The 23261-nt window shown below is 52.0% G+C and overlaps 2 protein-coding genes across 2 annotated transcripts in view; one reads left to right on the top strand and one right to left on the bottom strand.

The window, feature by feature from the left end:
• Positions 1 to 23261, top strand: part of LOC310921264 (olfactory receptor 14A16-like) — a gene marked incomplete at both ends in the record, with an annotated part of 496219 nt that overhangs the window by 342324 nt on the left and 130634 nt on the right. The window lies entirely within an intron of this gene.
• On the bottom strand, positions 890 to 12068 carry LOC310921146 (serine/threonine-protein kinase PAK 3-like; the record flags this gene model as incomplete). The annotated part of the gene is made up of 7 exons (XM_083881257.1): positions 890 to 1006; positions 8395 to 8534; positions 8986 to 9085; positions 9763 to 9880; positions 10536 to 10645; positions 11419 to 11467; positions 12019 to 12068. 7 exons carry the CDS (start codon positions 12066 to 12068, stop codon positions 890 to 892), a joined length of 684 nt encoding a protein of 227 aa, XP_083737383.1.

Genomic DNA, 23261 nt, shown 5'->3' with positions numbered 1-23261 from the left:
TGAGACCCATTAAAACTTCAGAAAACCTTGGAGTTGGATTCTGACTTGGAGTTCTGCAGGGGTTTCTACCCCTCCCTCTCAGGGACTGATGTTCAGGGCCTCAGAACAAGCCCCAAGAAGGACATTCAAGTCCTTATGCTGTGTCTGTGCTGCTGAGCTGGGCCGGGCTCCTGGCACAGAGGCAGCTCCTGGCAAGGGCAGCGCTGCAGAGAGACAGCTCTGCCCAGGAGCAGCTCCTGTGCACAGCCCAGCAGGGCTGGGGCGCTGCCAGGGCATCTCAGAGACACGAGCAGGGCACAGGCAGAGCTCACAGGGGCTCAGCACTGGCAGGGGCTGTGTGCTGTCCCAGAGGGGGCTGTGTCACAGCAGCACCTCTGTGGCTGTGTCACAGAGCCCCAGAGCAGCTGTGATGTCACAAAGGGGCTCTGTGACAGCACAGAGTGGGTTGTGTGAGGTCACAGATTGGGCTATGACATCACAGAGTTTGTTGTGTGAGGTCATAGAGCAGCTACAGCATCACAGAGGGGGGTGTGTGACATTGCAGAGAAGGATGGGACCCCATGCTGTGGCTTTATGACATCATAGAGAGGGCTGTGAGGTCATAGAGTGTGCTGTGACATTACAGGGTGGCTGTGTGACATCACTGAGTGAGCTGTGTGACATCACTGACTGGATTGTGACATCACAGAGCTAGCTGTGACTTCATAGAAGGTGGCTGTGTGACATCAGAAAGTGGGATGTGACATCACAAACTAGTAACACTAAAAACAGAAACAGGAAAGGTCCCAATGAAAACTGGACAAATAGGGAAAAAAAGTCTGAGATTGTGAAGAGTTGCATTCTGAATCTTCTGGAGCAGGAAAAAGGGAGTTTATTGCTTCTGAAAAGATCAAGGCATCATTTTCCTCAGGGGATCCTCGATTTCCTGGTTCCTCAGGCTGTAGATGAGGGGGTTCAGGGCTTGAGGAACCACTGAGTAGAGAACTGACAGGGCCAGATCCCTGAACTGAAAGGGCCAGGAGACAGATGGGAGCTTCAGGTAGGAAAAGATGGAAGTGCTGAGGAAAAGGGAGGTCATGGCCAGGTGAGGGAGTGAGGTGGAAAAAGCTTTGTGCTGTCCCTGCTCAGAGGAGATCCTCAGCACAGCCCTGAAGATCTGCACATAGGAGAAAACAATGAACACAAAACAGCCAAGTGCTAAACAGACACTAAACGTAGGAAGGCCCAGTTTGCTAAAGAAGGAGTGTGAGCAGGAGAGCTTGAGGATGTGTGGAATTTCAGAGAAGAACTGGCCCAGGGCATTGCCATGGCACAGGGGCAGGGAAAATGTATTGGCTGTGTGCAGCAGTGAATAGAGAAAGGCACTGGCCCAGGCAGCTGCTGCCATGTGGGCACAAGCTCTGCTGTCCAGGAGGGTCCCGTAGTGCAGGGGTTTGCAGATGGACACGTAGCGGTCGTAGCACATGATGGTCAGCAGGAAATACTCTGCTGAAAAATAAAAAAAACAGACATAAAAAGCTGAGCCGCACATCCTGTGTAGGAGATGTTCCTGGTGTCCCAGAGGGAATTGTGCATGGCTTTGGGGACAGTGGTGCAGATGGAGCCCAGGTCACTGAGGGCCAGGTGGAGCAGGAAGAAGAACATGGGGCTGTGCAGGTGGTGGCCGCAGGCTGCGGCGCTGATGACGAGGCCGTTGGCCAGGAGGGCAGCCAGGGAGATGCCCAGGAAGAGGCAGAAGTGCAGGAGCTGCAGCTGCCTCGTGTCTGCCAATGCCAGCAGGAGGAAGTGGCTGATGAAGCTGCTGTTGGACGTTTGCTCTGTGTGGCCTTGGGGACTTGTTCATGGGTAAAGGACAGTGACAAGTTAGGACAGGCTGCTTTAAACCAAAGCTGTGCCATTCCCTGTAGACTGTCCTGCTGGTGTTGGTGGTTTTGGTGCTGACCCTGACTGCTGACAAAACAGCAACACATTCGCTTCAGAGCTGGACTGGGTTGATGCACAAGATGGCGGATGGGGCTGAGGCAGACACACACAAGATGATGGATGGGGCTGAGGCAGACACACACAAGATGGCGGATGGGGCTGAGGCAGACACACACAAGATGGCGGATGGGGGCTGAGGCAGACACACACAAGATGGCGGATGGGACTGAGGCAGACACACACAAGATGGCGGATGGGGCTGAGGCTGACACACACAAGATGGCGGATGGGGCTGAGGCAGACACACACACGATGGCGGATGGGGCTGAGGCAGACACACAAGATGGCGGATGGGGCTGAGGCGGGGCCTCCCAGCACGGTCTGCGGCCCATACCAGCCCAGCTCCAGCCCCGGAGCCACGCGGGGCAGGGAGAGTCCTTCCCTTCAGCCCTTTGTTGAACAGGACATTAACAGAACACCCGGGAAATGGGCACGGTGTGGCACATTTGCTCTGTGCACACAAACATAGACCAGCCAGTTTGGAATGTCAGCTGGCAGTATTTTGATGTCAAGCCAATTCAAATAGGTGAAAATAGGAAAAAACTCCAGGGACTGAACATTTTAAAATAAAGGCTTTTATTTTTTCTCCAAAAGAGGGCCATAAGCATTTCCTGTGCAGATGGACTTTGTTTAGCATCAAGAAGCATCACAAGTGGTTTGGTCCAGGCAGGAGTCACAGTGACTGTGAGGGGATGAAAACGGAGATGGATCTGCTTGAGGCGGATGGTGCAGTGGCTGCTCACTCGCAATGTGTATCCCTAAGGGGGCCTATTACTTTAGAACACCATGAAGACTACAGAGAATTGAAATACAAACCAAAGCTGCAGCAGGAAGCCCAGTGCACTTTAGGTTGTTCTCCATGAGACTCTTCAAGCTGAGCACGGCCATTCTGTTCAGCAGACGCACAGGCAGGGGCTCCTTGGAGCGCTGCTCTGGCACCCGTTCTTTGGAGTAGGGGATTGCAGGGAAAAACAAGAGAAGCCCATCCACTACTGAAGAGGAGCAGTCACTGACAGGAACCAGTGGGTTAAGAAATGTGAGGGGGGAAAAAAGGCAGAAATTGTGAGGTGACAAGTGTGAGAAATGGGAGTGGAAAAAGGAGAGAAGTGTGAGGGAAGAAAAGGGTAGGAAACCTGTGTGGAAAAGGGCGAGAAAACTGAGGGGAAAATGGTGAGAAATGTGAGTGAAAATGGGAGAGGAAGGTGAGAGGAGGAAAAGGCCGGGAATACAATGGGAAAATTCTAAGAAACATGAGCGGGAAAGGGTGAGAAACAACGGGGGGAAATGGAGGGAAATGTGAGGGGAAGAGAGTGAGAAAATTTAGTGGCAAAGAGAGAAAAACAGGCAGCAAATGTGAGGGGAACATTGTGAGAATTCTGAGGGGAAAAGAGTGAGAAACCAGAGGGCAGAGAAAGGCAGAAAACATGAAGGGAAAAAAGGGTGGGAAGTTTGATGGGAAAAGTGGCAGAAAATAGGAGTGAAAAAAGGGCACAAAATGTGAGAGAAAATTATAATGAACATGAGGGTGAAAGAATGATAAATGTGAGCAGAAAAGTGTGAGGAAGGTGAGAGGGAAGGTGTGAGAAACATGAGGGCAAAAGTGAGAAATATGTAGGGAAAACTTGAAGAAAAACGACTGATGGAAGGAGAGAAACATGAGGGGAGAAAACGGCAGGATAAGTGAGGGGAAAATTGTTAGAAACATGAGGGAAGAAAAAAGCAGGAAACAGTGGAAAGGTGGGGAAATGTGAGAGGTAAAGTGTGAGGAAAGGGAGCTGAAAAGGGTGGGGAAAATGAGTGAAACTTCGCAGGCAAACATGAGAGGAAAACTGAAACTCGAGAGGGGGAAGGAGTGGAAATGTGAGAGGGAAAAGAGCAGGAAATGTGGAGAGAAAAGGAGAGAAGGCAGTATTGGCATAAGAGCTGAAATAACTCCTAAGACATTCCCCCATGCTTTGCCCATTTATTGCACAAGCCCAGGGCTTCTCTGTATGTCCGTCTCCACCTGTGCCTTGATTCCTGTTTGGAAGCAGTAGAAGTGGCAGGATGTGCCCAGCAGCAGGAGCTGCTCCAAGCTGGGAAGGCGCCGGGTGGTGCTGATTTCCAGAGGCTTCTGTGTGCCAGGGGAGGCCAAGGCAGGAGTGGGTTGAAAGGTGCTGGTGCTGCTGCTCCTCTGTGCCAGAGAGCCCCGGCTGGGCAGGGCACGGCGCCCACTGCACTGCGGGCTCTTTCTCCTGCCACAGCTGGGCACAGCTGGCAACAAATCCCCATGACTTGTGGGGAAACCAAGGGCTTTGTGGAGGCTGCATTGCTCTGCACACACCCGGGCCACCTGCAGCACAGAGCTTTGGCCCCCAAAAAGGTAACCCCGAGGGAAAGAGCTGGAAAAGGTTTCATTTTCACCTTGCAATAGAAGCGACTCAAATGAAAGTCACCAAGCAGGGCCCAATCCCCGGTGCCAGCTCAGTGGGAGAAAGGAGGCATGACTTTATTTCAGTGCTGGGTGCATGGGGAATCACTTTTCTAACAGGTGCTCACTCAGAAATCTCACCTACTAATTTGTAACCATGGAAAGAAGACCTGCTCATTACTTTGCTGAAACTCACAGGGTAACATTCCCTCCAATTAGTTGACATATTTAAATCACTTCTCAGAAGTTTCTGACAGGAGAGTAGGGCTCTCTTGAGGGTCTCTGGTGGTCATTTGGGGAACATCCCATTCCTCCAATTCTCCTCTGATATTCAAGAGCCTCCTACAGCCACTTTCTTCCCCTACCAGTAGTTTTCCAGCTTCCTTCTTAGGAGGACTACTCTATTCTCAAGGCTAAGGCAGCCACTTGCACACATCAGTCACTGCACTGGGAGAATAGAAGGCTTAACACTGTCTGTTAATGCAAAGGGAATTCGTGATTTGTTCCAGTTCAACATTTTCTCAACACCTTCCTTCTCTGGAAATTGCTCACAAGCATTTCCTCAATTTACCGTGAAAGTGTTTTTGCTGACTGAAGCCACATTGTGTCTTTCCTTCAGCAATTCAGAAAGAAAACACCAATTGCCTCCTGAAACCCTTCTGCTCCCTTCCAAATCAGTTCACTGCTCAAGCACAAGGCACAGGCTCATCCCCATTCCCTCAGTGAGATAGGAGGTAATATTTTGTCTGCACCTGACAGGTTATTAGAAAAAAGAAAAAAAATTGTTGGTTCTGGATGTTATTTAGGCTTTGTATTTGTTCTAGTTAATTTGTTGGGTGTTGCTGTGAGCTGGGAGAGGGGCCAGGTTGAAGACCAGACCAAAAGGGAAGTAGGATAGGAGGGGAGGGGACAGAAAAGGAGGCAGTGGGGAGAGAATATAAGTTCCCTAGTACCCAGCCAAAGGGAAAGGGGACACGGTTCACCTGGGCTGGGCAAGGAAATAAAAAGCAGCATTCTGTGTGAGTGTGTGTTGTGTGTGTGTTTGGCTCTTGGGAGAGCGAGATACACACCCAGCTCAGGTGAATCCTTACTAAGAAACAGTTCTCTTTTGCTTTGATGACTTTGTCCCCATTTAATTTCCTCCAAGAGTTGGCTCCTTTCTGACACCTCTCTCCCAGCAGCTCAGGGCTGTGTTGCACAGCGCTTGCTGTGTGCCAGAGAGTACAAAGCAGGCTGGGCTGGTGCCCCTGAATATTTCTGCAGAGCACTCTGCATTTCACCCCTTTGCTCTGGCCCTGGAGTGCAGAGCTCCAGGAGTGCAGGCGCTTCCTGGCAGAGCTGTGTGAGGCCCTTTTGTGCTGCAGATGTGACCTGCCAAGCTGTCCCTGCCTCGCGCTGGCCTCGGTTCCCCCGGGAGGCAGAAGCGCCGTGCCTGAAGGACGCTGCCCTGTGCTGGAGCCTGCGGAGCAGCCCGGCTCCCTCCCTGTGCCCAGAGTGCTGCACACACTGCTCACCTTTGCCAGGAGTGCCAGGGCAGGCGGCACAAGAGTAGGAATCCTCAGGCAGGCCTGCAGCCCTGGCCCAGAGTGCTGCGCCTTTCTCTCCTCCTGTGCAGACTGCGGGCGGCCAATGCCACCAGTCTGTGCTGTGCCCGGCACGGCTGCGCTTCCCCTCGGGAGCAGCCGGCTGCCAGCTGGGCTCTGAGAGCGCAACATTCGCCCGGGGCCACCAAGAGGCCCCCAGGGCCGGGCTGCTGCCTCTTGCAGCTCCAAGGGCCTCCTTCCAGCCTGCCCCTGCCCAGGCTCAGGCTGCTCCGGCCTCTGCCAGGGCTCTGCTGGGGCTCCAGCCTGGCCAAGGCGGGGCCTGCTCTCACCTGGCGCCCACTGACAGCTCTGCACCAGCTCTGCGCCTTTCCCAGCAGCCTCCCTGACCTTGCTGCTTTCTCACTGGGGCAAAACTCTCCTCCAGACACAGAGACACTGCACTTAGGGATACAAATCCAAGGGGCAGGAACTCAAATGCTCTCCAGTCAGAGCTCAAGGCCTGCAGATGCACAGGGTGTTTGGGCTGCCCCACTCGTCCTTTGCTTCTGCCTGCAAATGCCACTGCCCTTTCTGCCTCAAACACAAGTGCCCCAGCTGGGTAAAACCCAGCCAGTGGGCCACATTCCAAAGGCCCTGTGGTCTGGAGAGGATGACTGAAGAAGAGCCTTCCCCACTTTCCAACTGTATCAAAGAAGCCCTCAATGTCATTTTCCGCCTCTAAGTTGAGAAGGAAATGTTGAGCTTTCTCAGAGGCTCAGAAGGAGGGGAATCTTTGAAAGGAGTTGAGATTTCAAAAAATTTAACTGTTTACAATCGATGCTAGTATCCTACACTAAAATCCTGTGCTACAGTCCTTCACTAGAATCTGAACTACAATTCCTAACTATAATCCTACTCTCTAATTCTTCTCTGGACTGGTGATGGAGCGAACATTTCTAACAGTGGTGTCTTATTCTTCTCTCCTCTTTCCACTCCTTCACCGTCATTATTAGTGGCACCAGGCTGGAGGTCGGCTTCGCCAGTGTTACAAATGGATGCTGCACAAAGGAAAAAAAAAACAACAATAAGCACATATTTTCCAAGCTAAGACCCTCAAAGGCAGGGGAATATTTTTTAAATGAAAAGGGGATTGAGCCAGAGTAGGTCTAAGGACCAACAGTGGGGCAAGAGTGGCACAGCTTGCTGTAAGAGTTGCTAAGTGTGCCAGCCCTGGAAAGATTTCAAGTCTGAGCATCCTGATCTCTTTCAAGATGCCCCTGCTCACTGCAGGGCACTTGGACCAGATGAGCTTTCCAGGTCCCTGCCAGCCCAGCCCAGTCTAGGACTCCTGGCTGTTTGCATTTGAACAGCACCAAGAGTGGAGGTGAGGAGGAGGGGGCTCATCTGATGCCTTGCACTTGAGTGGAGGAGGAGCCCATCCCTGGGACACTGTTTCCCTGCAGCCCCTTGGCATTTTACCTGCAGCAGCTCCTGGGCAGACCAGCGCCGCGCCTCGTCTGTCTGCAGGCAGCAGCTCAGGAAGTCCCGCAGCAAAGGGGAGAGGAGCTTGGGCTGCTGCAGCTCTGGGGTCCCTTTGGTGGCTATCAGGACCTGAGCCTGGAGAAAAAGGAAACACCAGTCTCTCAGCTGATTCTTTCACCTCTGGAACTGCTCTCCCAGATCCCATTGTTCAAGCTGCAGTCTGCAGTGGCAGTTTCTGCCGTGGCACAGAGGCAGAGAGGACTTTCCTGGACCAACAAAAACCCAAAGCCCGATGCAGCCACAGCTTTTCCAACATGCAGCAGATGTTGCCTTGGCAGCTGATTTCATTGACTGACCTTGTTAGTGGAAACTACATCAGCAAAAGCCCCTTTGCTTCTCTGAGGATGCACCTGACCAGCTTGGCAGGCTATTTGGAAGAGGGACTTTGCTCTATTAACTCACTCTACTATTTCCAAGGATTATTACATGCAAAGCATCTCTGCAGTGCTTGTTGGTCCCTAAAGCACAGCTGCCATCAAACAAAAGCCATCAAGCTTTTTGTTTGTTTCTTCTCTCCAAACCACTCTTTTAGAAACTTGGTTGGGTTTAAGTTTCTTCATTTCAGGAAAGGGAACAGCAGCTCTAAGATGGTTGTTTCCTGTTAGTAGGGCCATCTCTGTGGCCAAAAGAGCTGGAACGACTTCTAAGCCAAAGCCAAATGTTGTCTGAGAAGGGAGATTGTTTGTGTGGGGTAAGGCTTGAGCTCCCCCAGTGATGCAACCAAAACTCCAGCAGATGCTGATGTGCTGCAGGGACATTTTCAGAAAGGGGCCATGGTGGAAGTAGTTCCAGCAGATGGCAATGGGATTTTGTCCAATGGCACACAGAAGGTGGGCTGGGGGAGAAAGACAGTGAGATCAGAGAGTATTTACACCTTACCGAGCGAGGAGTTTCATTATAATAAGGAGGTTCTCCTTCCACCATTTCAATGGTCACAATCCCAAAGGCCCAGATGTCAATTTTGGGGCCATATGGGTGACCTTTCACCAGCTCAGGTGCTCTCCACCAGTAACTGCCGACCTCTGAGCTGCGTCTACTCTGCTCAGGGGTGAGTAGAGCAGACACGCCAAAATCAGCTGGGGAGAAAGCAAAAGACTGTTTTGATTTGAATCCTGTGCAATTAGGAAAGCAAGCAAAAGAATTGCCCAGTAGAAGTTGGAGAATGTGCTGTTGAATCTCCTGCAACAGTCCCTGCTCTGGTACCTCAGGACTTTAGCCAAGGAAATATGGCATTGGCTACTTCCAAAATCCCCACATTTTTTACACTGCCTCCAGCAGTGGCTTTTGTTCCCCTGAAGCTTTAGACTTGTAGCTCCCTCTCTCTGGAAGGGACACACACAGAGCAATGCCACTCTGGACTGCTTGTTCCCTGCCATAGGTCTGTGCACCTTGCAACCGTCTGGTCAGCTCACAGCAGGGCTCCCTGCACTGCCACCAGCACCATTTTTGGGTGGCTGGCAGTCACTCCAAAGCAGCCCCACACCCCCCCATCCCTGGAATGCTGCACCTGAACAAGAATATACTGACCCAGCTTGACAGAGCCATCGGTTCTGAGGAGGATGTTGGGGCTCTTCAAGTCTCGGTGCATCACGTGGTGGGAGTGGAGGTAATTCAGTCCTTGGAGGCACTGAGAGAGAAACCAGAAACAGGAGGGCAAAAATCAGGGATGGGATTTCATCACACAAGAAAGGAAACAGCTCTCCAAGATTCCCTCTCCAGGGGAATGGGGAGGAATGGCAGAACACAGTGCCATTGAGAGGAAGAGCTTGCTGCTCCAACACCAGCAGAGCAGCACCCTTCTAAAGAAAGGCATGTCAGCTTGTCAAAGAGAACAGCAACTGCAGGTGTAGACTCTGCCCTGCAAACCAGCCAGGATGATGCTCCTGCAGTGGATGTGCTCACAAGTCAAGAGCATTTTGGCTGCACTGCTAACCTTTTCTGCTGAGCACTGAGAGAAATGAGTCTCTCTTTTTTCTTTGCTGTTCCTTTCAAATGCTGCCACCACCACCTTTGCTTTTACAGGCAAGGAATGCAGTGCAGGCCAAAGTTTAGAGAGGTAAAATGGAGAAGAGCAAATACAAGAGCCAGAGTGAGAATGCAACAGCAGGAGAGAAGAGGACAAGAACAGAGTGCAGTGAGTGCAGGGGCACTGGCAGGCAGTTCATGTGGGATGCTCTTGCTTGCCCAGAGCATTCCAACGACACAGAAACAAAGCCTGGCCCATGGAATGGCTCCTGTTGTGAGCCCCTTTCCCAGACAGTCCTGCCCCAGCCCTGGGAAGCACAGCTGGGATCCCTGACTGACCTCCCGACTGACGATGCCGATCTCGTCTTCTGTCATCTCGAACGCCTTGACAGCGTCGAACAGAGTGCCTCCATCCATGAACTCCATCACCAGCCAGAGTTCCTCATGTACAAGGTAGCTGAAAGAAGGAAACAAGGCCATGCAGATAAACATGCAAACACTGGTTTCTTTGCTTGATTCTTGTTTCTGGATCCCTTTGTGACAAGGACAGAATGAAAGGAATAGACATTCCCTCCAGGCTGGGCATTGTTTGCAGTCTGTGCAGTCTCAAGGAGAACAGCACATCTGTGGAAAAGGAGATGTTTTAGATGGCCAGCAGGCAAAAAGTGCAGTTTAGTAACAGCCAAGATGAAAAACCTGTCACACGGGGTATTTCTGGAAATAAGCACCTAGTGTTCCTGGTATGGACAGCCATGGAATAGAGGGGCAACAATCCAATGGGAAATTCTCTCTAAGATGCTTTGTCAGCATTAAAGAAACCTTAAAAATCAATCCTGGGACAACATGGAGCCAGTGAGCTTACAGGGTATTGACTGAGTATGGCAGGGTTGATGCAGATTTTTGAACAATTTTTCAACTATGTGTTTGAAAGCCAGGGAAGACTCATGCAGACAAAATACACTCTCTTCCCATCCATTGGAGATGAGTAGAGAACAAATAATTACCCAAAAATTACCAGATCTCTTTTCTGCCCATGTTCAAAGTGAGTTTTTAACCTTGCATGCTTTTAGTATGTAAACAAACCTTCATGGGATGGGACCACAATCACTCACCTATCTAAATAATTCACAATTTGGGGACTTGTATTCATCCTTAGGACTCTGATTTCAGTGAGAATGTCCTCCATCATGAGTCCCTGAATATCCATTTTCTTGATGGCCACCTAGAATGACATTGAAAATCAGCAACTTTAGAAGTTGGTGGCACGAGACCACAGCACACATGGGATGAGTGATTTAGCAATGACACAGGTGAGCCTTGCCAAAGTGCCTTGGGATTAGACAAATTAGGAGTAATTAGGAAGTGACATTCCAACAGCTCATTTCTCGGCTCCTTTGGGGGCCACTTACAGGACACGTGGCTACTGACATTTTGCCTTGTCCACTTGTTAGCAATCATGTCTCAACTATCACCCCCAAAGCTCTGAGCACACTCTCTGTTTCTCTGTCTGCACTTCAGAAGAAGTAAAGCGTGCCTTGGTGCTCTGTGGATACATCTTGGGCTACAGGCAGGGCTTGGGGCTTTTAGGGAGGCCTTGCAGATCTCTCCCTACGTGCAGTTCCCACGTGCAGCACTGCAGGTGGCTGAGGAACTGCCAGGAACATTCAGATGTATTTGCTGGCAGCCAGAAATGAGAATTCAGCACTCTGAAGCCGTCGGCCCAGAGAGCAGTGAGATGCTCTAAGGCACCACCTTTGTTGGAGCAATTGAGAGCCAGGGAGAGCGTCCTTCTCTGAAAGGAACCGCTGCCCTCCTTGCCTTCCTCCTGGCAGCTGAGCAGGACAAAGACTGTCCCAAATGCACTTGGCAGGCTGGAACCACTCTGTGCTTCTTGTGCCTTTGCAGCACAGCTCTAGCCACAGCTCCAGCCCCAGCTGACACAAGAGAGGAAAGCCCTGGAGAGCAGCAGGATCTGCAGGGGCTCTTGACATTTACCTCTCCTCCTGTGGCAGTGTCGACCGCTCTGCAAACATCTCCAAAACCCCTAGAAACAAAAGAGCAGCAAAGAAAGGAGAAGCCATTTAGACCTTGGAGTGAAAGCCAGCCCAGACAGGAGATGTCTGCTGGAAATGCCTCAAACCTGCAGCATGCAGGAGGGCTCTGCCAGAAGGCAGATGATGCATTTTCCTCTCCAGTGCATGGGCACTGGGCCTGTTCCTGAAGCATTGGGCTTTAGTGCCTCAGCTCAAAAGGCCAGGTGATTATTTCATCTCGAGTTTCAGTTTCTAAACTGGACATTTTTTCTCCTGAGCACAGACTATTTCCTTCAGCAAACACTTGGGAAGAAATATTCCTGAGAACTGTTATCTCACTGCTGTGGCTGGGGGTAGGTTGCTGTTTCTGGCAATGAAATACAAGTGGCTTTGACAATGCCTCCTGACCACACTTACAAATTCTGGCTGGTACTGAGACATGGGGCAGACTAACCCAGTGTCTGAAGATGTTTGCAGCTGGCCTGACTTCACACTTGGTAGATATTCCAGCAGCAAATCACCTGCCCCATGACTGTGTAGAACAAACTGTAGTTGGACTCACCCTCTGCCAACATTTTCCAGTTCAATGTATTTCCTCCGGGGATTCTCCATGTTCACCATTTTCCCTGAGGGAAACAAAATGCAAGATGCTCACTTGAAAGCAGAGATCCCACCATGCAAGAGATACAAAAGGCAGCCCCACTGGGGCTGTACAGTCTGGCCTTCTGAGTCCTTTGTGCTCAGCTGGGGAACACCAGCAACCCCAACAAGACAGGCAGCTCTGCAGTACAAGCAGGCCAGCACAAAGCCTGATTTTCCACAGGCCTTTGAAGAGATCTCTTGACAGAAAACAAAGCAGAGGGAGATGCATTCCCAGGAGAGGAGGGCACCTTCTCCACCTTGCAGCAGTTGGCCAAGAGAATGCCTTTCCCTCTGTAAACTTAAACAGCTGATGCTCTAAGCAGTGCCAAGGGGGTCTCCAGCAGCAGCAGGAGCCTGAGCCGTGATGAGCAGGCTGAGCTGGAAGACGCCCTTGGCCGTGGCCCAGGTGGAGAAGCACAGTGCTCCTCCTCCCCCTGAAAGCAGGGATCAGTCCCTGCCATTGCACTGGCCCTCTCAGCCCCGCACACGTGCCCATCTTCCCGCAGCGGGCAAGGGCAGCAAGGACAGCAGTGCTCCCTCCTCAGGGGCTGGCGGGACACGGACAGCTGCCCAGAGGAGATGCTGCCCCTGGCTGAGCCCAGCCCAGGCCATGCAGAAGCCAGCCCAGAGCAGGGGCTGCTGCCTCGGGGCAGCTCCGCGCTGCAGCGGCCGGGCGGCAGCGGGACTCTCCCAGCTCAGCAAGGCTCCAGCCTCTGCACTCACACCGGCCCTCAGGGCCAGGGCAGCCACCACAACAAAGCTGCCAAAGCCCCAGCACCAGCCCTGACAAGCCATGGCAAGAAGGCACGGCCACACCCAGCCCCTTCCAAGCCGGGGACCCCATTCAGGACACAGCAGGATTGGCTCTGAGCTCAGACACACCCAGGTGCACATCAAGGCCCTTTTTGTGCCAACAGGGGATGGGAGACAGAGTCACCTGGACTCTGTTCTCAGCCCCCCCAGGTCTTATCTGAGAGCACAGCACTGGCAGCTCTTCTGGGCAAGAAGCAGATTCAATGACTTGTGCTGCAGAATCACAAAGGACTTGATGTGTGTTCCTCGAGACTGATCTGAGCAGGGCTTGGGTCAATGGGCAGCATTCTAACAGTCATGGGAATGACTGGGAATCAGGGATGGAAAAGTGCCATGGATCTGAGGAATATACAGCAGAGGGGCTGGAGGCTTGCTCCTGAGAAATGCCTACAGTGCACTTTGATCTGATCAAGCCCCAGGGATGTGTTTCTTGGACACATCTTTCTAAGAACAAAACTAGGATATTAAATACAGATTGTGATAAAATTATCTGTCCTTTCAACAGGAGCACAAAACGAACACCTCTGACTCTCTGTTTCTGTGTCACCTGATGTTCTTTCAAAGGAGTTCTCACTGACAAAAATATAATATTCTCATAAAATACCTGTAGATGTAGTAGTGATAATAAGAACAGTCATAAAAATGACACCAGAAAGACACATGAAGACAAGAAGAGCGCCTTCAGGACAGAGAAAAAACTCTACCCCAAAAAATCCAGAAAAACCCCAAACTAAAACCAAAACTGCAAGCAAAAGCAAAACGCCAAAACCAATGAAATTCTGTGAAGTTTTTTGCTCTGGGGATGGGTGAGAAGTCAGGAGTCTAAGGAGAATTTAGGAAGCTAACCATTCTATCCAGTTTGGCCACTAGCACACAGGACTTGCCCACATCATTTCCTAGGTCACAGCCTTCTGCTGATGCAAGAACAAGCCCTGCTTCTGCCTTCAGCAGACAGGGAAGCTCAGGCAAAGCCCAGCACGTCCAAGCTGCCCTCAGAGGCAGCAGGAACACCCAGGGCACTCTCTTGCTGCCTTGGAGCACAGCATTTCCTGTGGGGAGCCCTAAATGCCCCTGGGACACCCCAGTGAGGAGGATCATTTGGTGCAGCTGTGCTGACACGTGCACATAGTACACTGTCCCTCAGAGAAGAAAGACACCAGACGTACTCAGGAGCTCCAGGGAGTCATCCTCCACCTCCTGTTGCTGAGCAGCAGCTGTGTCACTGCTGGAGAGGAACCAACTGCCCGGGCTCCACTTCTGAGCTGGGGCAGCAAAGGCTCCTTTAGGTGACACTGCTGCTGCTGCTGCTGCTGCTGCAGGTTCAACAGAAGAGCCTGTGGAGATCTGAGACAACACAGGAGTTTGTGTCAGAAAAGTGGCTGGCAGAGATTAGCCCCAGATCCCATTTCAAATGCAAGCCCTTAGGGAGGTGCTGTCAGCCACATGCAGGGCTCTGGCACGGGTTTTTTCTGATGTTCACTTCTCTAACTGGATGAGACAATCCCAAAGGCTGGTTTTACTCAAGTTCATGGCCAGATTCATTTTCCATTTCCTCCAAAATCCATTTGCATGGATTTTCTGAAGGATGACTGCCAAAACGACCATTCAATTTCTCTGAAAGAACTCTTTTCCCCCTCCAAGGGCTGCAGACACACTTGCAGCTGCTTGTTCAGATGTTCTACCTCCTCCTATGGAGTCCTCTTTCTCTCCCCCATCTTCAGAACGTGTCCAGCTGGCAGCGCTTCTGCCTGGGAGAGTTTCTGGTCCTCGCAGGAATCTCGGGGCTCCTCGCTGCCAGTCATTCCTTCCTCCAGCCCCTCGTCCGTTGTCCTGATCCAAGCCTGGGTTTCCTGCAGCTCTGCCTGAAGCTCCTCACCAAAGTTCTGTGAAAAGCAAGGGGGAGAAGGTTTCATGAGTGGAGTGGCTGCCACTCCTCCACTCACCTCGTTTTGGAGAAGGTGCCTCAGATGATAGAGATTCCAGTGGTAGTGAATTCTTCTCAAGTCTCTGGTGTTCCTCCTCTTCACTACCATAATATCCGTGGGAAATACAGACAGCACTGCTTGTGCCTCTGCCTCCATGTTCTGTAGACACAAATGCAGAGCAAGTGACTGTGAGATGCTGCCCCTGTCAGAATCCCAGCAAGCTGGGGCTTAAACAGGACAGCTCAAAGCCCATTTTCCAGGGGTCACTGGCTGAGGGGAATGGCTGGGTCCTGGCAGGACTCCAGCACTCAGCATCCTCAGCCACCAACAGCAAGAGCTGGCTGCTCAGAAACTTGCAGCTCTGCCTTGCACTAAAGACAGCACCCTCCAGAACTGGCACTTACTGTCCGGGAAAGCTGTGGCTGTGGTGTGACCACAGCTGGAGCCTGGTGGTCATTGGGCTCCTCTCTGGCCTCTTCTCCAGGAGCACAAGGAGCCAGAGAAGAATCTTCCCTTGGTTCTGTGCTCTGTGGACAGTCAGGAGTGGTGAGACACGGGCCATTACCTCTCATTTATAACCTTCTTTCTGTTCAGCTCTAGAGCCAGCTCTACTAAGCACAAATTTCTTTGAGAGCAATGGGATTCTAAGTCCCTCAGAATAAATTCAAATGGGCTGATTCAACTGGACTGCAAATTACTCTGAATTAGATAATCCCCCCTGGCTACTCTGGGCAGGCAACATTCTCTCTGCAAAACAGGGATTTTAGTTGTATTAAAGGTCTGCAATGGAAAATTAGGAAATAGCCAGTGATGCCTTTGCTCTTGCTGCTGCAGACATGGAAATGGATTTTCTTGCAGCCTACTCAGCTGGCCCTCTACTCTCTACTGACACAGGCCAAGCTCACAGCTTGCTGCACAATTCTTAAACACCAGGAACATCAAATGTTCCTTTCTCACTCACCTCCGGATCGGCCCCTCTGAATACCCGGCTCAGGTGACCTGCAGTGGGCAAGGGAAAATGAACGAGATTCTTTGAGGAAACTGCAAACAACCAGAGCATTTTTAGAAGGTCTCCCAGCCTCCATTTTCAAAGTTGTGCTGCTCGACCCAGTAAAGGGAGGAAATGACAGACTGTGCTGCCACAGACTGTCCCATGGAGGGAACACAACCCCTGCAGGTTCCCTTGGAAATGCTGCCCCACAGCCCTGGCCACAGACACCCCCTTTGGAGCTGAACATGTTGGCAGGAGGAGCTTTACCCAAGTGGCATCCAAATGGTCTTTCTGTTTCCAAATCAACTCAGTTACTAAGAAAGAGCAGGGAGACACAAAAGCCAGGTTAGGTGACATTCAGGGAAAACCTCTACTTACGTGCCAGGTTAGTCAGAAAATAGGTTGAATAACCTATTTTATAAGCAGTGAAAACTGCAGCAGCAAGTTGCCCAATCATTTTGGGAACTGCTGTGCAAGTTTTCAAACTGCTCCAAAAACAAGAAAAACGCAAGGCTATCGTCAGTGAGCACTTGGCCACTGAAAAGCCTCGAGCGCAGCAAGAAAAAACTGCTTGATAAACAGGAAAAAAAAAGTCTCCAGTTAGTAGGCGGTTGCCTGCTGACAAAAACCTCGCGCGCAGGAGGACACCCCTGTGCTGAGTGAACTCAAGAGCCGCTCTGACACCCCTGAGGCCTCCCGTGCTCCAAGGCAACCTTGTGATGTCACCACAAGCACGTGGCAACCGTGCCCTGACATCACAAAGCAAAGGCTCTGTGCTGGTCTGTGAATTGCTGCAGGTGGATGGAGTGATGTTTGTGTAGGCCCAGGCTGCATTTTTCCCCGTGTCCCCCCTGGGCTGCCTTTTTCAGCTCTTGTTTTTCCCCCTGTGCCCCCTGTGTCCCCTGTGTCTGTGCTGGGTCCCAGCTGGCGGCCGGGCCGGGCGGAGCAGCAGTTCCAGCCCCGGGTGTCCCTGGAGCGCTGGGAGCTGCCGGTGGCCCCAGGCACTGTCCCCTGAGGAGCTGCTGAAGGACAGGGAGACACAGGGGGCTGAGGGGGCTGAGGAGGCGCTGACGCTGCAGGGACGGTGCCCTTGAGCTGCTGGGGGCACTGAGGGCTCTGGGGGAGCAGAGGGCCACGGGGGCACTCAGGGCACAGGGAAGTGGCACAGGCTGAGGGCGCTGGCGGCTCCAAGGCCCCGGGATGGCTCCCAAGGGATGGAGTGGGCTGAGAGGACTGTGAGGGGCTGAAGAAACTGAAGGGGGCCGGGGCTTTGCCCAGGGCACGCTGGGGCTCAGGGGATGGAGGGGCCAGCAGGGAGCACAAAGGGCTCCGGGCCTGCAGCTCTGCCAGCCCTTGGAACCAATTGCAGAGGCTCCACTTTGGCCACAGCTGCCCTGCAGACCTTGAGCACAGGCGGGCACTGACAGGAGGCAGCAGGGAGAAGCTGAAGGCCACCAGCTCCAGCAGTGCCCAGGGAGCTGCTGCTGCCAGCCCAGAGCCCGGGTGAGGCCGCAGGGCTGCTCAGGCAGCCTGGGGCTGAGGGTGGCCTGGCCTTTGGCCCTGGCCTTTGCACAAACTTGTTCTTTCTCCCCCTCCTGGGGAGGCGCTGCCATTTGCCCTGCCCTGACTGAAGGGCAGCTGCTGCCAAGGGAAACGGCCCCATCCTGACTCAGTGTTCCCTTTGCTCCCCACGGGTCCCATCTGCTGTCCCTGTCCAGGAGAGCTGCTCTGCACGGGACGAAGAGACCCAGGGAGAGCCCGGGGACTTGGGCAGCTGCAATTCCTGCTGATGGACTTGGAGCTAGAGATGGTCACAGTGGGACTGAGAGTTACAAGTTGATGGTTATTTCTATAGCCTGATGTAGACTGGTATTTGTACAGGTATATATGTATGTATATTGTTCTCTTGATGCATGTATATTGATGTGCTGACATCTGTATTTATACTGACATACTTGTTCAGATGTATGGCTGTAGAGTTTTGTTGATGGGTTTGTAAGGATTCTTATATTGGTACATTGGTATTTGTATACTTATAGATAGGGTTTTTGTGTGTGTATTTCTATATGCTTTGGTTTATGTCATATGAAATATAAATTACAGATTAACATCTGTATATTGAATAGTTACGTCTATACAAATATTGAAATATATTTTGAGTTGTATGGTTATAGAATTCTGTTTCTTTAGTACTGGGTCTAAGATCCTTAAGAGAGGGATACTGATATTTCTGTATTTCCATATGGGCTGTATAGTTGGAATAATATGTAATACATTAAATTGCGGAATTTCAATGGCTATTTCTGTATAGAGAGTGGTTGTACAGGGTTTCAATAAATTATTTTTTTTAACTGAAGGTTAAAATTGTATTTATTTACATAGCACAATTGTAACAATAAACTAGTTTTCTAAACTTTGATATTTGTGTGTTTCTATACCAGCAGTGTGGGTGTAGCAATTTAAAATAAATTTCATTTTTATACCAAAGTTGATTGTTCTGTACTTGTACATTAGTATTGTGGATGTCACAATCTGCAAGCAATTCAATGTTTCCACTAACAGAAGTGTATATTTGTGCTGCCCAGAGCAATGAGCAGATGTAAAGGTGACGATGGGGGAGGATTTTGTCCATGGAATTCTCCAGCCATGCCCAGCACATGCCCCACTTGCACTCAGGCTGGGCAAGGCAGGCACAGATTTGGGATGGCAGCAGAGCCACACCTTGGCCAAGAACTGGCTGCAAAGGCTGCTGAGAAAACTCCGGGACTCCACGCAGCGTCCAACTCCAAGCAGAGCCACCCAGGGAGGACAAATCCACCCCCCAGGCCACGGGCAGCTCTTCAGGAAGCGCTCCAAGTGTCCCTCTGAAGGTCATCCTGGAGCCCAGGAGCCAACAGGGATCCTGAGCCAGCTCCGCTGCCTTTGGCAGCACTTTGGCCAAGGAGCTGCAGCAAGGGGGAGGCAACAGGGACTGGGACTGCTGCAGGCTGGGCAGGGAGGAAGGGCCAGGGACACTTGTGCTGACATGCTCCACAATCCACAGGGATGGGGGAGAACTGGGAAGCAACAAGTTCTCCCAGGCACGACAGGGATGGAAGCCCTTGGGGTGGAGTTCCCTGGAGGAACTGCCAGGGGAGTTGCTGCTGGGATCAGCAGCAGCAGAAGGCAGCAGGATCTGCTCCTTTTCCTGGCTCTGTGTGCAGGGCACAGGCAGTGCTGGCCCTGCTCCCACAAAGCCCTTGCCCATGGAGGCTGCAGGCTCAAAGCAATCCCAGTGCAGAGAGAGGCTTTGCAGCTGAACTCCACTGCCCTTGTGTTTGGGGCTGGAATGGCTCTCATGCCAAAGCACAGCAGGGAACCAGGGCTTGGGGAGGCAGAGCCTGTAGAGGGAAAGAGAGATCAGGCACTCACATGCCTCCAACTCCTTCAGCTCTCTTCTTTTGGAGAGTGAGAAATAAGCAAGCTGGGGAGAGGCCCATGTAGTCCTTTGAAAAAACATGGTGTCTAACAAGTCCTGTGGGAGAAGAAAAAGAGGGAGCAACCTTGCCTTGTTTTCATAGCCTGTGTCTTCTGCAGAGGAGACAATGGGATGTGCAGGAGGAGAGGGGAGGAATAACTGTGATAACCCAGTCTGCCTTGCTGTGCACTGATACACTTTGCAGCAGTGACCATTAGAGGTAATGCCAGATTCTTATTTAGCATCATGACACGCTGCTGCTTCATTGCAAAACTGCCTCAGTGTGGAGAAAATCAGCTCAATTTCTTGTCAGTTTAAGTAGATGTGGTGAGAAACAGTGACACAGATTAAAACAGGTTTTCTTACCTCATCATCCAGAGGGAATTTTGAGTTGTTTTTTCTTCCTCATTGTATGCACAATATTGTTGAGTTGTTCTGTATCCTCCAGGGAGGTATCCACTAGTGACTGAAAAAAATGGATTATGGCATTCATTCTCTTTTAACACACACTTGCACTAAGCTGTAGCTTCAACTCAGTAAGGAAAAGGAGAGATTTTCTTTAGTCCTGCAGTGTGGAATAAATGGTGTAGGAACAACCACAATCCCAGCTGTAAGAACAGTGTGTTCTTGGTCTTAACAGGACATTGTGGACAAGAAAGCACCACAATCTTCATGATTCACCTCTTAGGTCAAACCAGAATGGTTCATGGTGTCAAAGCAGCAGGTGATGGGAATAACAAATGTCCCTGGGCTGGGGCAGAAGCCTGGGAGTCAAAGGCTTGGGAAAAGAGAGCTGGCAAAGGCAGGCTGAGGTGCAGGCAGGCATTGGGCTGAAGGCAAGAGGCAGCTGGTGCTGCCAGCACGGGAAGGGACTCCAGGCACAGGAGCTGCCGGCGGCAGGAGCAGCTCCTGCTGTCACTGCCAGGGAAGGACTGGCAGCAGGCAGGAGCAGCGGGCACATTGCTGATGGACAGCTGGCAAGTTGGAGCGGCCAGCCCAGGAACAAGAGAGGTGCTGCTGGCTGGAAAAGTAGTTTATGCCATGGCTGGATCAGCCTCACCAAGGTCAGGCTGTTACAGTCCGGGCCATCATGCAAAATGCCTTCCAGCACAGAGTCCCCATGGCCCAAGCAGAAGCAGCAGCAGCAGCAGCCCCGATACAATGAATTCTATTCCTAAATCATCCAACCAGCCACCAACACGATGCTGTTCCTGTCTTTTTGCACCTCTCCTGGTCTAACACAGTTGTGTGACAATGGGAATCATTTCTTACACAAGGCCTGTGCCTACAGCCTGTCTATTCTGTCTGGCAATGTCAGCAATGCTCTGGTATGTTTATATTATATCTAGGACTCAGTTAACTTTGTACAAGGTAATGCTGCTGAACTTTAAACTGGAGTTTAGGGCTTTTCTATCAATTAATACAGTCTCTTATTTGCTTAAGGCACTTAAGGCAATTAAGGCATATTTTTACTCACATAAAACTAAAACTCACATTCCCACTTCATGTCTGTGTGACTTTATGGATCTCAGTTTCCCCGAGGGTTTCAAACCAGCCCCTGCATTCTTTTCTGCCTCTAAGCCTGTGTGCCCGGGGTCCTGGGAGATTTCTATCTGCTTTCCTACAGGGCTGGGACACAACTCCATGGGTCCCTTCTCTCCTCCTTCCCAGGTCTCCACACAGTGCAGGTGGTTTCCAGCTGTGACCTCCTGTCCAACGGAGAATCCATTGATCCCAGTTCCCCCAGTGTAGATGCAGTTAACCCCAGTCCCTCTCAGTGCGTTCCCAGTCACCCCCAGTATGGTCACAGACACTCCCAGTATATCCCAGTTACCCTCAGCACACTCATGGTCATTCCCAGCCACATCCACTTGTCCCAGTGAGGTTCCAGTTTCCACCAGGATGATCCCAGTCCCTCTCAGTCTAATCCCAGTATATCCCAGTTGGTCTCAACTCTGATCCCTGTTCCCCAGTTCTGGTCCTTCTGGGTCCCAGTGTGCTCTGATCCTGCTCCAGTGGGTGACAGTCCTGGGCCCGGTGTATCCCAGTGTGTCCCAGTGTGTCCTATCCCAGTGTATCCCGGCGTGTCCCGGTGTGTCCCGGTGTATCCCGGTGTATCCCGGCGTGTCCCGGTGTATCCCGGTGTGTCCCGGTGTGTCCCGGTGTCCCAGCCCATCCCAGCTGGTCCCAGCCCATCCCGGTCCCTTTCCCGGGTCCTGCCCCTCCCGCCCCCGGAGCTGCCGCCGGACGCCCCCCCAAGATGCTGCCGGGGCTCGGGGGCTCCGTCTTGGCTCCGTCTGCCGGGGCTGGGGCTCGGCCTCCCCTGCGGGAGAAGGTGAGGGGGGTCCCCGGGGCTCGTGTCCCCCCCTCGGAGCACCCGGGACTCCCCCGTGTCCCCCCGTGCCGGGCTCGGCCCCTTTTCTCTCCCCACAGCTCCTGAGCCGGCTCCTGCTCCCCCCTGGGAGGGGCTTTGGGGAGCCCCCCCGGGAGCCCCTGGAATCCCCATTCCCGGGCACTGGGACCCCCCCGCAGCTCCTTCCCCGGCCCCGGGACCCCCCGCGCCCCCTTATCCTGCCCCGACCCCGCCCCGCAGCCCCTTGCCCGGGGATCCTCCTCTCCCAGCCCCGGCATCCCCTGTTCCCGTCAGCCCGGGGAGCCCCGGACCCCCATTCCCGGCCATGGGTTCCCCCTGCACCCCCTGACCCGGCACCGACAGCCCTGCGCCCCTTTCCCGGACATCCCGCCTCTCCCTGCCCCCAGAGCCCCCTTGGCCTTGGCCCACAGACCCCCTGGGCCCCCATTCCTGCCTTGCCTGGGACCCCCTGGGCCCCTCCTTTCCTCAGCACCGGGGACACCCGGGACCCCCATTCCCAACCATCCCGGGTTTTCCCACCTTTGGATGGGAGTGGGGACACCGGGGACTCTTGGAGCTCCCTTTCCTAAGCACAGGAACCGCTTTAACCCCACCCATCCCACATCCATCCTTTTTGTGCCCAACTCCCCTGAGCCGCTGCTGGGGAGGGACTTGCTGCAGAAATTGGAAGCAGAAATTAAATTTAAAAAGGGGAAGGGTCCACAAGGAATTCCCGAATCTAAATTTCCCCAAGTTGCTGCACGTTTTATACAGGAAAAATTGGATGCAATCCCTGCCCAAGTGGAAAATGTGGTCAATCCAATAGTGGGGGCCAGGGGTGTCCCAGGAAGATCCAAGGCAGCAGAACCAGTGAGGATTGCACTCAAACCAGGAGCCACAGCAAAGGGAAGGCAAAAACAATTCCCTCTGAAATCAGAGAACAGGAAGGGATTGGTACCTGCAACTAAAACATTCCTGCAGCACGGTCTGTTAGTGCAATGGGAGCCCAAATCCAACAGCCCAATTTTGGCCATTTAGAAAGCAGATGGGGAGAGTTATCCATTAGTACAAGAGTTAAGAGCAATTAACAAAATACTGAGGACATAAACCCAATAGTGGCCAATCCCTACACCCTTCTGACCACACTGACAGACGAATTAGGGGGGTTTACTGTTGTAGGTGCCTATTTCTGCATTCCTGGGCATGAAAACAGCCAGGAGCTCTTTGCTTTGGATTGGAAAAATCCTGAGACAGGGAGGAAAACTCAGCTCACATGGACAGTTCTATCACAAGATTACAAGAACAGCCCCACAATATTTGGAAACCAGCTAATAAAGGAATTAAAAGACTGGGAAAAACAAGAACCAGAAGGAATTATTCTTCAATATGCAGATGACATCCTGAGTGCAGCCAAAACTAGAGATGGTTGCACACGACTTACCCTGAGTTTATTACACTTTTTGGGAGGGAGTGAGTCCAAAGTTTCCAAAGACAAAGCACAGATGGCCAAGGAAGCAGGAGTTTACCGGGGCCTGGAGATCTCCCGTGGACACGGACAGCTGAGCAAAGGGAAAGAAGCCACCTGTGGACTCCCAGAGCCCCACACTGGGAGAGAGAGGCAGCT

Source organism: Zosterops lateralis (genome assembly GCF_965231275.1).
Source record: "Zosterops lateralis genome assembly, chromosome: 33".
NCBI lineage: Eukaryota > Metazoa > Chordata > Aves > Passeriformes > Zosteropidae > Zosterops > Zosterops lateralis.
The sequence above is the reverse complement of the archived record's forward strand: the minus strand, read 5'-3'. Positions and strand labels throughout refer to the sequence as shown.